This window comes from Alosa sapidissima, chromosome 14 (assembly GCF_018492685.1).
Source record: "Alosa sapidissima isolate fAloSap1 chromosome 14, fAloSap1.pri, whole genome shotgun sequence".
In the NCBI taxonomy this organism is placed as follows: Eukaryota; Metazoa; Chordata; class Actinopteri; order Clupeiformes; family Clupeidae; genus Alosa; species Alosa sapidissima.
This window is the reverse complement of record NC_055970.1, coordinates 23,262,440-23,284,514: the sequence shown is the minus strand read 5'-3', so window position 1 is coordinate 23,284,514 and position 22,075 is coordinate 23,262,440. Positions and strand designations below refer to the sequence as shown.

Sequence of the window (22,075 nt, the reverse complement as noted above, 5' to 3'; positions counted from 1 at the left end):
ATCGGGCTAGCCATGCAAATAAATCACTGTTTTACACCATTTACGAGGCTCAATGCATCTCCACACTTCATTGGTAGACTTCCGAGGGCCCTGACATTTAAAACGAGAAAAGCATTGAGAAAAGCACTGGTAGTTTACTTACAAGACGATTTATACAGACAGTATCTTCATGAAGTTTAGCGTTTGCAGCCATCTTGAATTTAGTCACGATAAGTCGAGCGACGAGTAAGAATGAACAGGTATGATAAGGGATCAGATTCCAAAAATAATTCCGTGGAAATGCATGGATTCCAGTTGCTGCTACTGGAAGAAACTGGAATCCATGCATTTCCACTGAATTATTTTTCGTGAAAGATGTATTGTTTCATCATGTAGAATATTACAGAGATTTATTATGTGAAGATTGCCATAAGAATGCTGGTGGATCTTGGTGGCATTAATTTAATTCCAAACATACTTAAGCCATTTATTATACTGCAAACATGAAACATTTAGAGAGTATGGATTAGAAATATAATTAAATTTTTTAATCAAAGGTTTTCTTTCTTGAAACAATGTTCTTTCTCTGTGTGTGTGTGTGTGTGTGTGTGTGTGTGTGTGTGTGTCTGTGGTAATGAGAGAGAAAGAGGCTGGACTAGAAGGTGCAAATTACAATTCACAAAGACAGTGATTTTTTTTGTATCCAGTCACATAGCCACGGCAGTATTTACGGTCAAAAAGAAGAAATTCAAAGAACATTTTGGAAAAAAAGACATTGATCATCCCTGTCAAAGTGAGGTACCAGGCTCAAGGCCTCATTTGACAATTACTGTATGAACAAAGCACTTTGCGATGCATTATCACACATGTTTAAAAAATTAGTTGAAGCAGAGGCAGTAGCCTATGACTCAAAACCATTAGCCTAGGGGATTTGCTACCACAAGTCAGTGGTTATTATGTGTCAGTGGTTATTACAGACAAGTTGACACTGACAGAAACATTAGGGTTGAGTTGAGATCAATTAAATCCTGGCTGGCAAAGGGGGACAAAGCTTTTGAGCATTTGTGCGACTTTAAACATTTGTTGATCTTTACACGCTTCTATTGTCTGTGCCCTTTAGGTCTCTGTGGGTATTTGTAAAATCATTAGCTCTTGCGGTCAAATTTTTACTACTTTAGCTTTTGATTCTTTCATTATTACATTGTGTGGTAACACTTTATTTTAATGTGTCGCTGTTACAGTGTACCTACCTAATTAGGTACAGTGGTACAACCTGTGTAACAACATGTACTATCAGGTACTATCATTGTACTTGCATTATGTATTTGTGGGTACCTACATATAGTTGTTACATTGTAATACTGAATGCTTTTACAAAACTTTGCCAATTTGTCTAAATTTTCATCAGAGGCAAAGAGCTGACCTGAGACCTGCTGGATGGGGTAAATCTGGTCATGATAGATATACAAACCATTCTTAGCTCCAACCTGTGCTGCTACAACCTTGTTACTCTTTGATACAGTGGAATAAACCTATTAAGTGTACCAGTTAATTACTTACATGTACATATGACATGTATGTTGTGTTGTGTCTTCGATGTCTTGGAACAGGTCTACTAATTCACTACATAGTCTAATATCAACTGTGTTGGTTATTGCTCTTTGATACAGTGTCACAAAGCCATTAAAATGAAGTGTACCAGTTAAGTACTTACAATTACATATTACATGTATGTTGTGTCATTGGTGTCTTGGAACATGTCTGCCATTACCCTACATACTGTAGTACATGTATCAACTGTGTTGGTACACATTTATTACTATTTTGATACAGTGGAATAAACCAGTATAAAAGTGTACCAGTTAAGTACTTACATTACCAGTTAAGTACATACATATTATATACATCCTGTCAGTGATGTCATGCATCCTGTAATTGATGTGTTGAAACATGTCTGCTGTTACACCACACAGTACATGTGAATTAGTAGACCTGTTCCAAGACATCGAAGACATAACATACATGTCATATGTACATGTAAGTAATTAACTGGTACACTTAATAGGTTTATTCCACTGTATCAAAGAGTAACAAGGTTGTAGCAGCACAGCTGTTACATGTACACTGAAGACAATGAGGCCTTGACTGGAGCTAAGAATGATTTGTATATCAAATCTATCATGACCAGATTTACCCCATCCAGCAGGTCTCAGGTCAGCTCTTTGCCTCTGATGAAAATTTAGACAAATTGGCAAAGTTTTGTAAAAGCTCTCAGTATTACAATGTAACAACTATATGTAGGTACCCACAAATACATAATGCAAGTACAATGATAGTACCTGATAGCAGGGCTGTAGTACTCGAGTCCGGACTCGAGACCGTTTTTCTATGGTCTCGGACTTGTCTCGGACTCGCTAGTATTTGGACTTGGTCTTGTCTCGGTCTCGGCCACTGGTCTTGCCAAATATGGCTTTTGGTCTCGACCGAGTCCAGGTGTCTTTAGGGCCATCAAAATTAACGTGTTAATCGCCGCGATTCATTTTGAAATACATAATGCGTTACAAAATATTAACTCAATAGTGTTTACCTTTGTGGGGGGCTGATGTCACGTAACGGAAGCCGCAAAACCTAAAACCGCAAGCCTGAGAGTTTATTTTACTGTCTGTGGAGTTAGCTGAAGATAAAGAGGAACCAACATTAGCCAAATAGTAGCTTTACTGCAAACTGCTTTTCACTCTTGTTAGATAACGTTTACAATGTCAAAATGCACCAACTGCAACAGTTACATAAAGATGATACTTTTCGGCTCCTCTCCATTAAGATCCAACTTGAACGTATGCTACTCCATTTAATTAAGAGCGCGTCTGAACGCACACGAGAAGGAGAGAAAACGATTGGCAGGCTCCAGCTGGCTTGTCGTTGTTGATGATAATTGACATCTCCTTTTTAATATAAGAAACTTATAAAAGGAAGGCAACAAAGACGAGGTTAGAGGAGATTGCGGATTTATCCGATTTCCACTACTGACCAGTTATAAACATGTATGTAGGCTGCACTCACTGTGATTTGAAAAATGGACAAAAATATGAAGAGTTGTCTTTGCCTTTGTGTAATGGAACTGGTGAGTCTTGAAGTCTTCAATAATTTGTTTACATGAAGCGCATATTATGCCGATTGAAACACATTCCATTCAGATAGCTAGGTGACTGGCTCAGGCTCATCATTCACTTTTAATTGCAAACAGAAAATGTCTAGCTAGCATCATGGCATTACATGCTTCTATTTCCAAAGGAATGAAAATTGTTTATACCAACTTAATATCATGCTTATCATTGTTAATATTGTACAATACATGTGGTACAAACAATATTAGAGCTTGTGGACTAGCTATAGGCTATATTTCAATGGAGCTGGTAAAAAAAAGATCATTATGAGAACGTGGCCACAATGGGCTTAAAGTAACAGTGCACCATTTACAAATGAGTTAAACAGCATCATATGTGTAGTATTTCTTAAGAAATGAATACTTTAAAACACAATTACTGTGTCAGTATTATCATTTAAATAATATAAAAGTGTTTTACTTTTACCTTTGTGGTTACTCATTAATTTTGTGATTTATGTTGAAGCTTTAGTCTTTAGGAACTTTTTAATTGCGGTTAATCGAGATTAATTCATTTCAAAATATATATTTTGAATCGTTTGACAGCCCTATAATAATATTGGAGAAGGGGAATGGCTACACTTACAAATCCTGGGTGTGTTCACACTGTTTTTGCTTTTAGATAATAATAATAATAACCCAAAATGATTGTCTTGATACTGTCATGCACAAGACTTTTTTTCCTATCCTGGACTCGGTCTTGACTCGGACTCGAACCTTTTTGGACTCGGTCTTGTCTTGGACTCAAACCTCTTTGGACTCGGTCTTGACTTGGTCTCGACTAGTCCTGGTCTTGGACTTGTCTTGGACTCGACAAAGGTGGTCTTGACTACAGCCCTGCCTGATAGTACATGTTGTTACACAGGTTGTACCACTGTACCTAATTAGGTAGGTACACTGTAACAGCGACACATTAAAATAAAGTGTTACCCATTGTGTTCTTTTGTGTGATAGAAACACATCACGATGGATGACTCTGGGAAGCAATACTGTATATGGAGTCTTCAAACAGCATAAGACATATAATTGGAAAACATAGTAAAATAATTACTTTCAAGCACAATTATCTCATGGTGATACTTATCAAATAAATTGCATTTTCAGGAATGTTCTGGCAAACTATAAAAATACAAAATTGCCTTTATAAGAAAATATTTTAGTGCAGTTTGCTTACAGTATAACACTGACAGTATAACAAAGTGCAATGCCTATGTTAACTAAACAGTTGAAACAGCATTATCCACATTGCCTTTTTTATAACAAACAAACTCATCAGAGCACCACTCAGCAAAGCCAGTGGGTCCCCAGACACAGATTCTATAAAAGCATCCACAGTACATTTGTGTTCCCTGATCATTAAATTCCTATTCTAGCAGAAAAATAAAGCAATCTTCAGTGCCACTGGTGAGGCCTCCTGCTTGCCTGCTCTGAGTCAGCGTGTGGGGTCATCTCTACAGAGGGGTGCTATTGCATCTCTCCAGGCCTCGTAGTTTAAACACACGCGGGTAAGAGGGCACCTCTTCCAAGTATGAGAGTGCAGGGTTGTCGTAGGCCACCGGTGAGCTCCTGTGCTGTTCCGCTGGTGTTTTAGGCTCTGACGTCACCGTGACGACCGCCTCCAAGTCTGCCCTAGCGGGGCTGCAGCACACGGTCGCCTTGGTGATGGCGCGGTCCAGGGGCTTGAGCGAGTGCATCCAACGGGGCAGGAAGTCCCAGTTCTGCAGGACCGCGGGCAGGTGACCGGGGCTGCGGGCCTGGAGCAGGTTGACCAGGCCGATGAAGAGCATGACCCCGAGGAAGGGCGCCCCCACGCCCACCATCACCCGCCAGCCCGCCAGGGACAGGCCGAAGACCAGCGAGGGCAGCAGCAGGAAGAACAGCACCAGGTAAAGAACAGCGAACCAGCGGTACTTGGCCGTCCTCTCGCCCAGCATGGACGCCATGCGGATGGGCAGTCGCGTCTGAGGCACTGGGTACCACAGCAGGATCCCGAAAACGTTGAAGAACAGGTGGCACAGTGCGATCTGCAGGAGATACCATAGAGACGATGTCGTCTTACCCGTCTGCTAATTATTATTGGCACATTTCTTATAAAAGTGGAAGCTAAATAGTGGGGAATACATTTGTGAGTGTAAATATAATAAACAGCATTTCTTCATTCCTCATTAATTGCTCTCATTTGTTCCTAAATTGCTCCCCATTAATTGCAATCTTCATCCAATAAGCCGCAACAAGCAGCTCTCTGCATCATCAGACATTAGTGCAGCATATCACCTCACAACAACAACCATACTACTGGGATATGTCTTTGCCCCAGTGCCCCATACCTGGCACGCAGCAGGCAGCTTATCCCCTGGGCTGGCCATGGCGGCGAGGATGGCTGTAGTGGTCGTGCCAATATTGGAGCCCAGCGTGAGAGGATAGGCGCGCTCCAAACTTATTACTCCAATACCTGAGAGAACAGCGAGTTAATCTCTAAGAGTGGGCTGGGACCATTCATCTTTTCGTGGCCACGATTTATTATAATGCATATGATTTTCGGGAAAGTTTCAAACTTATGAAGTACTGTACGTCATTAAACTTTACAAAGCGAGACTGACTGCATGCCCTGGTTGCAAATCAGTCAAAATTAATAAGGACAAATACATGATTTTTATTGTTTTTGATATTTATTGTTTCTGCAACATTAGTTTTAGCGCTGTGCTTTGGGAGAGAAAAGACACGCTGTGGTAGATCCACAGATCTGCACCCTGACATCCCTATTTTAAGAGCTCAGCAGAATGCTGGCAGTGAGTCATGCCTGAAAACACACATTTGCATAATAAGCGGATTCTAAACGCTCAGTCAATAATTTACATCCATTTGCACAGACTGTAAAAAAATGACAGCATTTACGCATTTACGCTGGCTGCCGTTTGATGTTAATGTTCGTTTGAACACCCAGGCTCACCTGCTGATAAACGTTTAACCAGAAGAGCCAAGTGAACAACATGAGCAAATTCATTAGTGACTATGAAGATACATTTTTTCAAACCCATTTGTTTCATGACTCTTCAAAAGCCCTGAAAGACATTCTCTATACTCAAAAAGCACTTTAATGAGTGTTGATTAATTAGTGTTGATAAACAATAATAGCAAAGAAGACAGCAGTCTGTAATAGTTCTTGTAATTGGTTTCATGAAAGCTGTTTTGGTGAGTCAGCAACTGGCTGGATTAATGAATTCTAAGGGGCGACCTGTGGGGACACTGAACAGACCTATTAGTGGGGTCATCGCAGAGGTGAACACAGAACTGCTCTGGACAATAAATGTCATGCCTGCCCCAACAAACATGGCCAGGTAGCCAGTCAACCAGCCGAAAGGGTAAGGTGGGTCTGCCAAAGAGAGATAAAGCACATTCAATTTGACTGCAATCATGTTCATTTGAAGGTTTCAGATATATGACAGGAAACTAAATCTGGTATGTCTTCTTCATTAGAAGAACATTTCAAACTCCCATTTCATATTCTGATGCTCACTTCCTGCTATGCACTTCCTGACATGCATGGGCTCATACCTGTGTTGATGATGACCTGGATGACCTTTGCCACTTGACCCTGGAGTAGCGAGTTGAGAATCTTAACAAGCAGCAGCAGGCAGGTGCAGAGCACGGTTAAGGAGCCGGCCAGCAGGATCAGCCCTACGGCCAGGTCCGACAGCTGAGTGTCCACAAACGCGTGCTTGCCTGGGGGGAGGAGGGGAGTAAGTGAGTAAGTGTCTCTCTGTCTGCACTGATTCCCATCAGCATCCCCAGCAAAAGGTATTATGTTTCACATGCCTGGCAAACTGAAAACATGTACAGAGCATAAAAGCATTCAGGGGGGAAAGCATGAGAAGACTTGTTTTGACCAACAGAAAGTACTTTCAACTAAAAGAGAGTGATTCTGCCTAGTAAACAATATGAGCTGTTCTATGGACCCTTTCAAGAGGGTCCATAGAACAGCCATCTTTAGAATTATTATTCTATTCTAAAGCAGCCATCTTTAGAATTATTATTCTATTCTAAAGCAGCATCATAGTTGGCCCCACAAGACTTCCTTTTTAACATTCCATATGTTATCTTAATGCAGAGGAAGTAGATTGGGGCCCAAATAGAATGTTCAAGCATTGTTTTTGTTTACCTTGTTGAAAGGGTCTATATGCCACACTACATTCATACACCAAGGTTATTCATTAGGTTATTCCTCTCTGACAGGAACTCACATTTCTCAATGTTGACAATGGAGGTCAGATTATCTGTGGTCAAGGTGACATTGCTTTCTTGTAAACAACCAATAGCAGATGAGCAGTTGCTGGCGGTGACTACGGTGACGTTTGAGGAGCTCTACGGAGAGCAAGACGGAGACAAATATGGGAATGAGAGGAAAGATGTCTGAATGGCAGCTAGTGAAACATTATCATATCAATACTGTTCTTCCTTCTAGGCAGACAAAGGCAATCATTACATCTCCACTGTTGAATAGCTAGTGAAAAAATAGCCTCAGCATATGTGTTTGCATTCCAATGGAAACATTTACATATAAATTATTTTTTATATCTATCAGTAAAAGCATGATGAAATTCCTAAGATTGAACATTCTTTCAAAGTAATGTAGCATAGTCAGGAATCCTTGTTTAGTTGAAAAGGTTTGCTGTGGTCTACAATGGGGTACATTTAGCAACAGGTCATTACCACAGTGGTGACAGCGCTGGCTGTCTTGCACCAAACTTTCACAAGACTCCTGTTTCTCATACTCTGGTCTCCCATGGCAATGCCTGTGACGACAGATTTATCCAGCTGTAACAGAACAAAATGTAGCCAGTTTAGCTCAAATGTATACACTACAACTCTCCTATAAAGGGTTAGGAGAGACCATGAGGAGCGTAGGAGTAGGCTACAGGTGATGACTAACCTGACTGATGAGTTTAGCTAACAGCGTCAGTGATGACTCAAGTCTATAGTAGGCTCTAATAACTTAACTAAGTGCAATGTTAAATTCAATGATGATTTTAACATTGCACTTAGTGATCATTAACATGATGTATGTGCTTAATTCTAAGTTAGGTGGATAAGTACTCTGTTGAATGATAAAATTGATTACCTGAAAAATGAGTTTATTGACATGCTCTGTGGTATCTCTCACCTGAATGATGTGTTTAGTAACAGGCTCAGTAATGACTGACTCACCTGAATGATGAGTTTAGTAACAGACTCAAAGATGACTCACCTGAATGATGAGTTTAGTAACAGGCTCGGTGATGACTTTGAGCAGCTCAGGAGCTTCTTCTCCACTCTGGACGTGGAGGCTGCGTACAGTGAGCTTGGCCAGGGTACTCAGCAGCCCTGTTGCCACCTCCAGGGGCAACAGAACCAGAACAGACAGCCAGTTAAAGCAGTCGTGTATGGTGGCTCCAGCAAAAGCCCTGTTAAAAAATACAAACAAACCCTCTGGTATTCAAAATAACTAATTTCAACACTTTAAGTGTGTTGAAAGGCACCAAAAAGCTATACCCTTTCTCAAGTTTGTCTGATTATTCCTCTCTTCAACCAATCAAAGAAGCTCACACAGTCTTTGATTAGGCTTGACTTTTTCAGTTCTAATCATTGGTGTATAAATGCAGCAGGTCAAGGGAGGTATGCAAGGACTTGTCTTTGTATCTCTGGCTGGCGACACTCATATCTGTTAAACTTTAGATTCATGGGCCCAAAGATCACAAGACCATCTGTGTTTTTATCAGAGCTTTATCAGATCTCGTCCTTCACTCACTGCATCAGTCAAGATCAAGGGAGCTGCTAAACTAATGTGCAAAAGTGAAAACATCAGAAAGCTGTCACAGACACAGATCTATAAATAAAATAAAAACACTTCAGAAATGACATTAGGTGAATAACATTAATGTTTTGCCACCGACCATCAGTCTAATCATTTTTGAGGCATAGGAAAAAAACATGTCCACCATGTATATTGGTTAATAACATATTTTTAATTGTAATCATGAAGGATTATGAATAGAGAGTACTTTTAATACAATTATCATCCTATATTATATTGTCCTCTAGTGTAATTTTTAACTTGTTATACAGTTTGTGAAAACACACAATCTCACCTCTTAAATTCATTTCTCTCACCAGCCTGCATCAGAGCCACTATGGTGTTGGTGACAGATGTTCCAACATTAGTGCCCATGATGATAGGAACAGCTGCACTCACCTCAAGCACTACATTAACACACACGCACGCACACATGCACACACGCACACACACACACACACACACACACAATTACAAATTTTAAGAAATTGATCAAAGCAGAAAGGACAGGGCATAAATACTATAGAAGTTGAACTGGCAGTACACATGAAAAATAAAATAATTCTAAGGATGGCTAACATGAAAAAGAATTCTAAAGATGGCTAACATGAATGGCGGACCACTGCAGCCAACCAGGGCTTTCCCAGTTAAATATCTTTCTTTTAACTGGTTGAAGGCTCCAATATAACTCGTATAACCAGTCTGTGTATGTCCATGTTACCAGTTATAAAAATGGCAACCTGCAGTTATAACCCAATACCATCCCTGTGAGTACAGTACCAGTGGTCAATAGGTAATGTTCTTGGTCATAGATGTTTTTTTCTTTCAAATGCACAGCTTATTTCAAAATAAATACCTCTCACCTATCCTCACAACAACGTCAGGAGTGTAGCCATGTTAGTGAAAGCATAAAGATTATGTTATGAAGCTCAAACATATGAGGTGTCAGACAGGCACTAGAAGTACAAAGAGCATGTGGACACACACACACACACACACACACACACACACACACACACACACACACAGGGAAAATTCAATTACACAAACATGCCATATTAAATTACATATATTTTGCTGATATGACAGCTAATTTTCCACTTGAAGAGCCATACTTAAATAGTCTGTGATAGACAGCATGATGATACACTCTTGTCTAGTACATCTGAATCTAATAAATGATGATCTGTAGCATCTGCTTGATCAACATCCCTTAATTTGCTGCTGGAACTGTGATAAAATGAAGAATGCAGTGCTTACAATATCTTCCGTACGGTTCAAAGGAAATGAATCATTCTCGCTGTAAGTGGCTTGATGACTGAAAAAGGCTTTCATTCAGGGAGCCACAGAATGAAATGGGAGCAGGTTTCGGGAGATGCTAAGCCACCCACTGCTGGACTTGGCGTTTACTTTAGCGATTAGATGTAATTGCTATCACACCCTGTGGCTGCAGCGTAACACTGATGTGAATAGTAATTAGCCCCAGCCTTAGAAGAGGAAGTAAGTGCTGAACCCAGGGGCGCTGCTAGAAAACGTGGGCCCTATGACAGACAATAATTCCGGGGCCCCTAATACAGTATATAGAATTATCTCTGGGGGCCCCCTGTCAGTGCTGGGCCCTAGGAATCGTCCTAACCCCCCCACCCCCATCCCCCCAGCAGCACCCCTGAGTGCTGGACCTGCTCATGACACCAGCGAGTCTTAGCCTGTCTAGACTATGAACCTACAGTACATACAGGTGCTTTTTTAGGAACCCAGGATTAAGATAAGAAACTCTATCAGTATCTACTCTACTCCTTATCTCTTTAAAAACTTTTGGTCCACTTTTGTAGATCGGGAACTAGAAACAAGTTTGGTTCCAGGAAGCTCCAACATAGCTTTTTCCCTTTATATACTTTGTTATAACAAAATAACTTGTATTAATCAATAGCACTCACTGGTCAAACTCCAGCACACCAGAGGGCTTGGGTTGGAGTTGGGAGAGTTTTGACAGAAATTATCAGGAGAGCAATGACTGAGATTTTCGGCAATCTCCAATCTCAACCCAAGTGATAAGACCTGGTGTAGGTTTTGTACTGTAAGTTCACTCACGTCCGGACGACACCAAGCTCACAACGATGGAGGTGGAAGTGCTGGAGCTCTGGACAAGAACCGTCACCAGGATCCCCACCACCAGACCTGCCACAGGGTTGGAGAGGATGGCGTTGTCCTGGAAGATGTCCCCCGCCACCTTACCTTTTCACATGAACAGACAAGTGACACAGTGTGCTGTTTACTGTCTTACTAAGTATACATGTATACAATACACATCTGGAAGACTATGAAAAGCCCTTGGCCTAATTCTAAAACATATAACTTATTACATAAATTCAAAACTATTCAAAACTAAAACGCCTACTTTTAACAAACATTTGCACAATGCGAATAATACACCACCTGTTTAATTATGACATTTACTGACAATAAACAAATGACAAATAGAAACTTACAACATGTTCAAACATAAAAATTTACAACATGGCACCTAATCCTAACCCTAACCTTAACTCTAACCTTAACCCATACCTAACCCTAGCGCCTTCCAGGTACCGCTGCCTTGAAGACAACATTGGGGGCTTAAAACACCAAGAAACGCGGAACACGCACCCATGTGCGATTACATGATTGCATTGAGTCCATGATTACAACATTAGAGCTGCTCTTCATCATTATTGCTCTTAGTTCTCGCAGGATTAAGACTGAGCTCCAAATTGAGCTCTTTTTTTCTTTGGACAAAAAGAAGAAAACACCTTCCAGAGCCCTCCATGACTAAATGAGCTACATGACAGCGCCCAGTAATGGAGATGGCTTCCATGCTCAGTTGTAATCAGGGTACAGGCCTGAACACATGTTTTATCCCATGGAGAGGTGTACTTGATGCGTAATTACCCCCGGCTAGCTGGAACGCTGAGCTGAGGACGTCCAGTGAGCAGACGAACAGGAAAAGGAGGACGAGGAGCTGCGGGATCTTCAGGAGGACCAGGAAAGCCGACAGCGCGGACCGCTCTGGTCTGTCTCCACTGGACTCTGATGAGGACACCCCTGGAGTGTAATCACAGAGCACAAGGCCGGCATGATGATGAAAAACAACACATGATCAGCTGAACTGAGTGAAGATGCCACTCCCTTTGTATGCAGCTGTAGCCTCTCCTGTCTATCTGCATTCCATTTGTGAACATGTTACATTTTGAGTGAAGATTCAGTCTGAATGTGATGCTTGTAGCAAGTAAGTCTTAAAACAGCCCCAACAACAAAATTCATTAGACATTTTTTTTAAAGGCTATTGCAAAAATCACCTTCAACGTTAATAATAATAATAATAATAATAATAATCAGCTTTATTTGTATAGCACCTTTCATACGCATAATGCAGCTCAAAGTGCTTTACATTTGCAGCATGTAACACAATAATAGAGAAGAGTTAGTCATTATCAGTCATTCCTCTTCGTTGCTGTGGCTGTTTATGATCCAATCAGCAACATTTCAGAAATATAGATAAGAACATGTAACACAATAATAGAGAAGAATCAGTCATTCCTCTTCGTTGCTGTCGCCGTTTATGATCCAATCAGCAACATATCAGAAATACTTAGCAGTACATATAGGCTTTGCTAACAAATGCTTAGGCTAACAAATGCTTAGGCCCCATTGATGTGGACTCTAAGCAGTGTGCCTTAGTATGTGCTGTGATTATATGACTTACAGACATTTAAGAACACAATGACCGGAAAACTGGCAGCCTTAACCCTTAACCCCCTATATGGCAATTGTGGCAAGGAAAAACTCCCATATTTCATGAAGAAATCTTGAGCAGAACCTGACTTAATAGGGGGAACCCATCTGCTTCTAGATGGCTGCAGCTCTAATGGCAACAGTCAAATGTATCCAAAAAAGTAAGATAAGATGAGTTAACTATAGGTTCTCTTATACAGGTATGTTTTCAGGTCTTTTTTAAAGATATTTAAGGAGTATGTTATTCAGAAGAAGTCTCACCTGGGCTGTCATTCTGCTTTGACAGATCCTTCTTCTCTTTGAGGTCTACGGAACTGGTGTTTGAAGGTTTGTAGACTTGTTCACAGTTCCTGATAAGGTCCAGAGGGGGACCTATCACCTTTTCCTCAGCATCTGCAGGTCTGCTCTTCATATCTGACCAGTGGTCCTCTACAAACAGGTTTGTAAATCACTGAGCACACCAGCAATTTTACGTTACGTAAATAAAATATGAAAATAGAAAACAATTTGCTAAAGTCATTTTTGGTTTATTGGATTATGCTGGCATTTGTAGCAAGTGAATACGATTTAAAACCCAAGTAAGTAAAGGAAACTTAAACCACCAATTCAGATATTGCCATTACGATTAGGAAAGAATATGCATACAGTATGACTTCCTATATATTCCATATATATATTGCCATGCATCTTGGGGAGCCCTGGAATACAAAGGGTTAAGTATTCTTTTTTTAATACTGGTGAACTTCCTTACCCTTGTGACTGATTGGCGGCTCTCCAGTGGCTGTTGTGATTCTAATTGGGCGGGATGACATGCTGTCTCTGTGAGTAAAAGGCTGCAAGGGACATTTGTCCTCAGTGTAATCATACTACATACATGTAGACCAATTAATTGCATGGTTGGTTTAGATACAGTTGGGTTTTGCAGGGTTATGTAGCACAATTGACTGTTCATTTTAAAAGGAAAACTTGGTATTGTTGGCAGCCACCCACCTATGAAGAATTGTTCAAAAAAAGGTTAGGAAAAGATGTCAGGAAGGGTCTTATTTAATTACAAATTAGCGTGAGTGATGCTATTAGCAAATTGTCAACAAAGCTGTCAGCAGAGCAATTACCCACTGTTCACGTTTATTTCTGCTCTTCAAAGTTTCATCAGTAAATAAAATCTTGTCAAGATAATGGATTGCAAGGCAGACAAGAACAATGCCATGTGACATCTGGACACACGGCTTGACTTCTAAATCTGCCTCATTTGCAACAGCCATTAAAGTTGCATTCAAATGCATCTTGTTCCAACAAGTAAATGCATTTTTCTACGCCAAAGCTGACATTTTACTTAGCTAACCCTGAGAGGAGAAGGCTGGCTAATGAAACCTTCACGGAAAATAACCCTGGACGACAGAATAGTTACAGCTGAAGGATGATGATGAGCCTCTGTCAACGCCAGTTTCTTCCTCACAGAATGAAGGTTGTCACAATTACTGTAATTCTGAAAGAATTCCCTTAGGCCCTTCACAAACATTTCCATTCAATACATTCTGTGGCTTTTTAAATCAAAACGTAATATTACGACCGGTTATACAGTCACCTCATATTCAGTGGTCAGCAAGGACATCAGGATAAATATATTTTTTTCTTTTTCTTTTCTTTTCTTTTAAGAAAATAAATAAATAAACTGACACCCTAACATCGGCCAGAGAGTCTGTTGCTAACTGTAAGGGCAAGCAGAGCAGAATATAATAAGTAAATAAACCTTCATTGTACACCCTTTCTCTCTCTCTCTCTCTCTCTCTCTCTCTCTCTCTCCCTGTTTCTAAGCTTGTAACAGCCTCATATTGATAGGATGCAAGTCCATGGAGTGGGAGTACTTTTCAAGATACACTTACGGTATTGCATGACCTTAACGGGCTTAACACAACTAAACACTTTTAGTTACTAAATGTCAACGTACACGTCAACTAGACTGAACGTTTATGTTGCAAAAGAAAGTGCATGGCACTCATCGATCGACTCATCATTAACGATCCTAGAGAATTACAGTCTTTAAGTAAAAATTACCTCATGTACACAGTACACAGTCTCTAAGTAAAAATTATCTCATCTCACCTTGTCCACATAGAATGGTGTGCTCTGATGGACTTTAAGTTTTCAGCTGTGTGTTAAACATAATGCATCAAGGTCTGTTGTTTTATAGTGTGCTACCTAACAGAGTTTAAAGTCTGAAAAATAAGTGTCCTCATTAAATAACCTTCACCATTCACCATTAGGACACTCTCACTGTTAATTAACAACAAGGTGACTGATAATACTTAATACCTAATTGGTGACGCATAGAGGGAAATCTGAAGGTAAAAATTTAGATTAGACTTTTAAAAAGCAATAGTAAAAAGCAATAGTTCATTCTTAAGGATAAAATGCTGAATTTGGACAGTATTTATTTCATTTTTACATTCATATGCCTCCTGCTGTTGCATAGCAGTAGTAATGTGACCCCTAGTGGACTTATGGTGTAGCACCACAACCAGTTTCTGTCTGTTCTGTCTGTGCTGTTTCTGTCTCTGGTGAATGTTAAGACTATTCTTCCTCCAGAATGTTAGCTTTGACCCAGCCTCAAAACAAACTCTAATAAAATCCTGTGGTCATAACAACATCCCACATGGGACAGGAGGAAGCAGAATTATTCATATTTCTGTCCAACCACTCTATTTCTTTTGCCTGTGCTCAACCACAGTTCGCCACTGGTGGTTAATAAGTAATGTGTTCTGCAAGATGGTCCCAAAACATCACTGAGCAAATATGTGAGAATTTACTATTTACACCCCCCTTATGGTTTATATGGGACTATGACACTAATGAGGTAAGACAGTGTGTGTGCTTGTGTGTTTGTGTGTGTATGTGTGTGTGTGTGTGTGTGTGTGTGTGTGTGTGTGTGTTCTTTCTTTCTTTTTTTTTCTTTTTCCACTCAATTGAAAAAAAATCCAAGAAAAGTTTAGAATAGGGAGATATAGGCTAGCCTTCTGACATCATACCTGCTTTATTAGTGTTGTGGGAGCATAGAGACCACTACTGGGTATTATACTGTATGAGTACAAATGAAGCAAATATTTAATCTACATTCATAGGGAGATGACAGTTCCTGTCCTATTAATCTCAGTGATGATGAACTCCATTGCTGTTTGCATCTTTTGATGTGTCTCTGTTTGTGTGAGTGTATACAGTACGCACCTGTGTATTTGTGTGTGTGTGTGTGTGTGTGTGTGTGTGTGTGTGTGTGTGTGTGTGTGTGCTTGCACATGATGCACAGGTGTGATATGAGTTGGTCCAGTAATGATTGATATTAGTCGCGCTCTGCTGCTGAGTCACTGGGGTGAGGGAGGTCAGCTGTTAATAGTTGCTGAGTCTTCAGCATCATCAGCACCCTTCTCACCCAGGCCACAGTGTACCAGCTCACCCTAGACAAACCCTGACCTCTGCACACACTTACACACACACCTCTCTCTCAGTTTCTCTCTCTCTCTCTCACACACACACACACAAACTCACATGCATACATGCACAGACACACAGACACAGACACACACACACACACACACACACACATGCATACATGCACAGACACACAGACAGACACAAACACACACACACACACACACACACACACACACACCTCACCTTCTTCCCCTGCACATCAGGGCTTGAAAACGAAATTATTTTTCAAACATTCCGTTCCGAACGGTTCAGGTAGGCCTATGTTTAACGTTTTCGTTCTTGCATGCGTTCCGCCACCAACATATCGGTCCTGAACCGGTTCGGAACGCAAAATATCGTTCGTTCTTAAAGTTCCGGCAGTGTTTGGCGAGCCTATCAAGTCTATTTTTGTGGACTTTAGAATAGACGTACTCATTATTTCCCCTTGATTTAGCCTATACCGTAGCTATGCCCAAAAATAATAAATCACAGGCGGCATCCAAAAACATTCAGATGGGCTATCCATCCCATAGCCTACAGACTTACTGTAGGCCTAACCTATGCCTATAAATCATTTCTTATCAAAAATATTTCTGGATACGTGCTAAACTCCTTACCTGGTTGTAGCCTAAGTTTTATCCATATGGAGATCTTCAAAGGCTTGGGTGAAACAAACATGCCTTTCATGAATGTGGAACCTGAAGACAGAACAACAACAACTTGTCAAAATAAAAGTCCAACAATCGCAAAGCAGAATTGCCGTTTTTGTTCCAAACCTCTTAGCTGATCACGTCACATCTCAGTCAATGGGCCACTCCTACGACGGAGTATTAGGGCCACACATGAAGGAAAAAATATTTTTGCCATGACGAGATTAAACTCGACATGTCGACTTTTAAAGTCACCATGTCAACATTAAACTCGACATTTCGAGAATAAAGTTGAAATGTAATATCGACTTTAATCTCGACGTTTCGACTTTAATGTCGCCACGTCGACATTAAACTCAACATTTCGAGAATAAAGTTGAAATATCATGTCTACTTTAATCTCGACGTGTCGACATTAAACTCAACATTTTGAGAAGTTAGTTTGGAGTTAGTTAGAAGTTAGTTTGGAGAGAGAACGACCGCTCGAGACGATTGAAAGGGAGGACGAATGAAACAATGCAACAAGTGCAACAATGATTCAGAGTGTTCGAGTGCAATAATGATTAGACATAGGCCTATATCATGTGGACAAAACATAGAACAAATTAACCTACGTTGCTCAGCCAAATTAGCCTAGAAATCTAGACGCACCCTAGCGGCGGCAAATTAATTTGCTCAGCCTGTACGTCTAGTATCAAACCATAGGGATTTCTATTGGCTGACGCCGTGGACCTCATCCAATTACAGCGCTCTATTTTGTTAGAAAGTCTTAAGGCGGGCTTAACAGGATAACGACAGTCCTGCGACGGTGAACAACAAGGAAGGTGGCTATGGCGAACGAAGAGCGGTTGTTTGAATCGGCGTTGGCGTCAACTTTGGAGAAGTTGGACTTGTGCTTTTCTTTGAAAGTTGAGCAACACAATGCACTTAAGTCATTCCTTTCGAAGAAGGATGTATTTGCCGTTTTGCCGACCGGATACGGATATGGTCGTAGCGCTGGCCTATTGCATGCCTAGGCAGTTTGAAAGACAATTCTCTGCCCGCCCCTTGGATTAAGCGAGATGAATGGTTTGATGCCAGACTATACATTTCAATGATATAGGATGGCCCGCCAGGCTACAGCCAAATACTTTGCTGTTAGGTCCTTATCACAGAGTTACAGGCGATAAATGCGATGGTCAAAAGTAGCCTAAACGTCATAGCGGTTTATTTATTTATTGTAGGCCTATTATTAAAGTCTTGTTTTTCATCTAAAGGTTCAACTTCATGCTTATGCACTAGAGGCATAGGCGCTCTCCCCAATCCTAGACTTTCACGTTGCTTGTTTGTAATGGATGCAAAACAGCCTATTGCTGAATGTCTATGGAGGGACGAATGAAGCTGTCCTCCCGACCACCCCATGTAGGCTAGTAGCCTACATGCACACATATGCACACAAAGTGCATAAATAAAGTGCATGCACACATATTCTCTCACGGGATCAAAATAGTATATATGCTTAGGCTATACCTGTGTTTCTAGCCTCCTATACGTATTGCAGGTGAGACATGGAAAAGCAGTTTTAGAAAAATGAGTTTTGCCATGTTATCCTGGAGAGTGACGGCCTGTGGGTCATGAAGGGCAGTTATTTGGATGTGCAGTGGCCTTAACCACGTAAAACAGAGTGAAATAACATTTTGTATAGAAAAATTATATCATTGGATACATATATTTTTCTAGCTATTTAGCCTAAACGGCATAGTGCATGGTATTTCCATAACCGCGAGACAGCACTTCACGATGACGGCAATGAGTAGTTAACAGACTAAGATAAGTAAGTATTAAGTATTAAGATATTAATGAAATATTTAGCCCATTGACTCAGAAGTGATGTGAACAGTAAGAGGTTTGGAACAAAAACAGCAATGCTGCTTTGCGATTGTTGGACTTTTATTTTGACAAGTTGTCGTCATTCTGTCTTCCACATTCATGAAAGGTTTGGTATGAATATTGAGTCATGTCTCATGAAATAGTCATGAATGCTTTATGTGCAGTTTATGACAGCTGCTATGAATGTGTTATGAACTCACCCGTCAAGTAAAGTGTTACCAAAAGACACCTCTGTCCTTGTTGTGTGAAGGGGGCTGTTTGCTGTTTTATGCTATTTCAGTCCTGGAACACATTCTTCCAGCATTGCAATGAATAATATTTGATAGTCTTCTGCATTGATAGTCTTCATGCACACGCGCACGCAGACACACACACACACACACACACACACACACACACACACACACACACAGAAAAATGCCCGTGGCCACAGCAGCAGTAGCCATGGCAGGCCGTCAGTGGAGGCTGGAGAGTGCCCAAAATCCCTTTTAAGTCTGTGATAATGCAGACAAGGCTCTCCAGCTGTTTGCTCTGGCCTCTGTTCCGTTGCCACGGCTGCTTCCAAAGACAAACAAACACTGCAGTGCATGTGTGGACATACAGTACAGCATGCGTGCTAAGTCGTGGATTAAGCCAGCGTCGCCTGCGTCTCAAATAACCGATAAAGAGTTTAATTTTCATGCTAAATGAGCTGCCAAATTCCACTGTCTGCATGGTATACATGTACAACAGGATGTGTGTGTGTGTGTGTGTGTGTGTGTGTGTGTGATCCAGGTCTGGGTTGATGGAGGTCTTGCAGACTAGGGGGAGAAATGGAGAGACACAGAGAGAGGCAGACTTAGAAGAGGAGAGAGACAGAAAGACAGGGAAGGAGGAAGGAAGGAAGCAAGAAAGGAAGTAAGAAAGAAAGAATGATGTTTAGAAAAGATCCAAATACAAAAGGGAGAGGAAAATGACAAGGCAGGTGATATAGATCAGGAATCTGTAAGGGCACTCTCATTAAACATGCATCTGAGATTCATTACATGAGTCAATATGGTTGCAGTTCAGTAAGCCACAATGTAAATATTGTTCTGGAAGTAATGGTTACATCCTGACGGCACATTTCTACAGAGAAAAAACAAAAGGCATAACATTATATCCATAGTTTTCATGTCTCTCATCTTACTTCACTACTCTGCATTGTAGCTAATGGTTAAAGATAAAAGTATTACAGTATTACTTGTATTAAACATTAGTCACATAATTATCTGTTCAATCAGACACTAAAAAGGCTGTTGAAAGATTGAGATCTTTTTAAAAAATAAAATGTTGAAAAAGAAAAGAGGCATCAATCTCAGCATAACTACTTTATTATGAATGGACATTCAGCTGGCATGTGCCTCTCAGCATAGTATGGCAACACATGAATATGCAGGTGTGCTGTGGAAGGGGATTTTTTTTATCATACTTTCAAGATTCCAACAGCCCTCTATCATCGTAGAAATCTTTCTTTGCAAAAACTACCTAATACGTTATGTGTTGTGTGTGTTTTGAGCATGTTTGGACAGGGAGAAGTAGGAGATATGAGTGTGCTTTCCGCTATAGCCATCATGCTCCCGTCACTTAAACTCCTCAGTGGACGAGGACGGGGTCTCAGACTCCTCTGGGCCTTCCTAAAGTCAGAAAGAAACAAACACCTCAGTCAACATCATGCATTTTTTTACCATTCAATTGTTAGAGTGCTCTAATATACAAGTATTTTTTCACCAACTACAGCACCTATAAAACATATTCAACATTTCACCCCCCTTTGATATTTCCACTTTTGCTACTTTTATAAATGGAATCTTGATCAAATTAATTTGCCATTTTTTACAATACTTAACAAAAATCCCCTCTTCAATGTCAAAGTGAAAGCAGATTTCTACAAAGTAATACTACAAAGTTAATTAATTACAAACATATAATGCAAAATAAGCAATTGCGTAAATATTCACCCCCTTAAAGTAAACATTTAGCAGATGCACCTTTGGCCACAATTAAAGCATGGCATCTGTGTGGTCTCAGTTAGGCTTGACAGACAGACAGACAGACAGACAGACTGATTGATAGATAGATAATATAACTAGATGTACCGCATAGCGGTACAAAATATGACCGCCGCTCAGTCCTGTACATCCGTTCCGCGAAAATAAATCACACGTCAATTTGTCTCCATATTTTACTCCATCCCCCACTCTTGAAACTTTTGTGTATGCTTGTTTGGCATGCCTGAGTGTGTGTGTGCGGCTGCACAGAAAGTAGCCTACTGGTGCTGAAAAGGTGAATAGATTGTAGAATAGCCAAAGAAGATGTAGCATTGTTATAAAACCTTTAAAATCTCTAAACAATCACAAGTAGGGCAGTTCATCACAGTTCATCCATTGCAACTGGATTGATGAAAGGTCACTTACACCTGTAGGCTACATTGTATTTGGGAAAAGCAAAAGGTATCAGCATAATGTTATTTTTTTTTTTTTTTTTTATGTATTTATAAACAAAAACATCTCTGTCAGTTCCATGCCGTTTTCAACAGCTATCAAAAACAAAGGTCATTTTTGGATGGATGGATTTTTTGTGAATGTTTCTTCTTCTACATAAGATTTTAGTCATCTTTAGTTCATGTAATACTTTATTGTCAATGCACAAATTAAGTAACAGTAGTCTGAAACGTTATTGTTAATGCACAAATTAAGTAACAGTAGCCTAGTCTGAAACGAAATGCTGTTTTACATCTAACCAGTGGTGCAAATAACTGACATGTCCAAATGGGCCTTGATGAAATGCGTCGCTAGACTGTTCATACACATTTTAACGGGCCAAAGTTGAAGAGCTTTTGTCCGTTATTGTTAGTGCAAATATAGGCTGATTCATGTTCCCTTGCATTGTTTAACTGAGGTCCATGGCTAGTCTGGCTTTCATCAGACCAAGCTCAATCTTTTAAGAAATCAAAAAATAAATAGCGGGCAGATCAGGCTGGGTTCACCCAGCCTAGTCCTTAGGCACCCGATATTGTTTAATTTTCCGATTGAGATATACACGCTCTGGCTATTCTAAATGCAAAAATGCATCAGGGAGTTATGACAAAACGGTAACTAACAAACTAGATCCTAATAGAAAGCTGTTAGCTTCCCTAAGCTACAGGTAGGATTATAAGGTAGGCCTATTTACAACATAAATTGTCAATAGGCTATGCTGGCGACACAAATAAAATCTCCTTTGGAAACCAATGGCTTACGCCTTACAGTATCAAGCGGACTTAAACTGTCATATTGTGGCGAAAAGTTGTAATAACATTCACGCAGCTCCATGAGTCAAGGAAAGCGC

General features: G+C 40.4%; 1 protein-coding gene across 1 annotated transcript; it reads right to left on the bottom strand.

Moving 5' to 3' along the window:
* Positions 1–4,085: 4,085 nt before the first annotated feature.
* slc34a1a (solute carrier family 34 member 1a) lies at positions 4,086–14,884 on the bottom strand. The gene is made up of 13 exons (XM_042061176.1): positions 14,847–14,884; positions 13,495–13,576; positions 13,005–13,172; positions 11,901–12,053; positions 11,064–11,207; positions 9,268–9,379; positions 8,388–8,583; positions 7,853–7,957; positions 7,384–7,504; positions 6,698–6,865; positions 6,399–6,515; positions 5,470–5,594; positions 4,086–5,166 (listed from the first exon to the last, which is right to left on the bottom strand). The coding sequence occupies exons 2-13, from the start codon at positions 13,553–13,555 to the stop codon at positions 4,594–4,596; spliced, it is 2,043 nt and encodes a 680-aa protein (XP_041917110.1). The 5' UTR covers positions 13,556–13,576; positions 14,847–14,884; the 3' UTR covers positions 4,086–4,593.
* Positions 14,885–22,075: the final 7,191 nt, after the last annotated feature.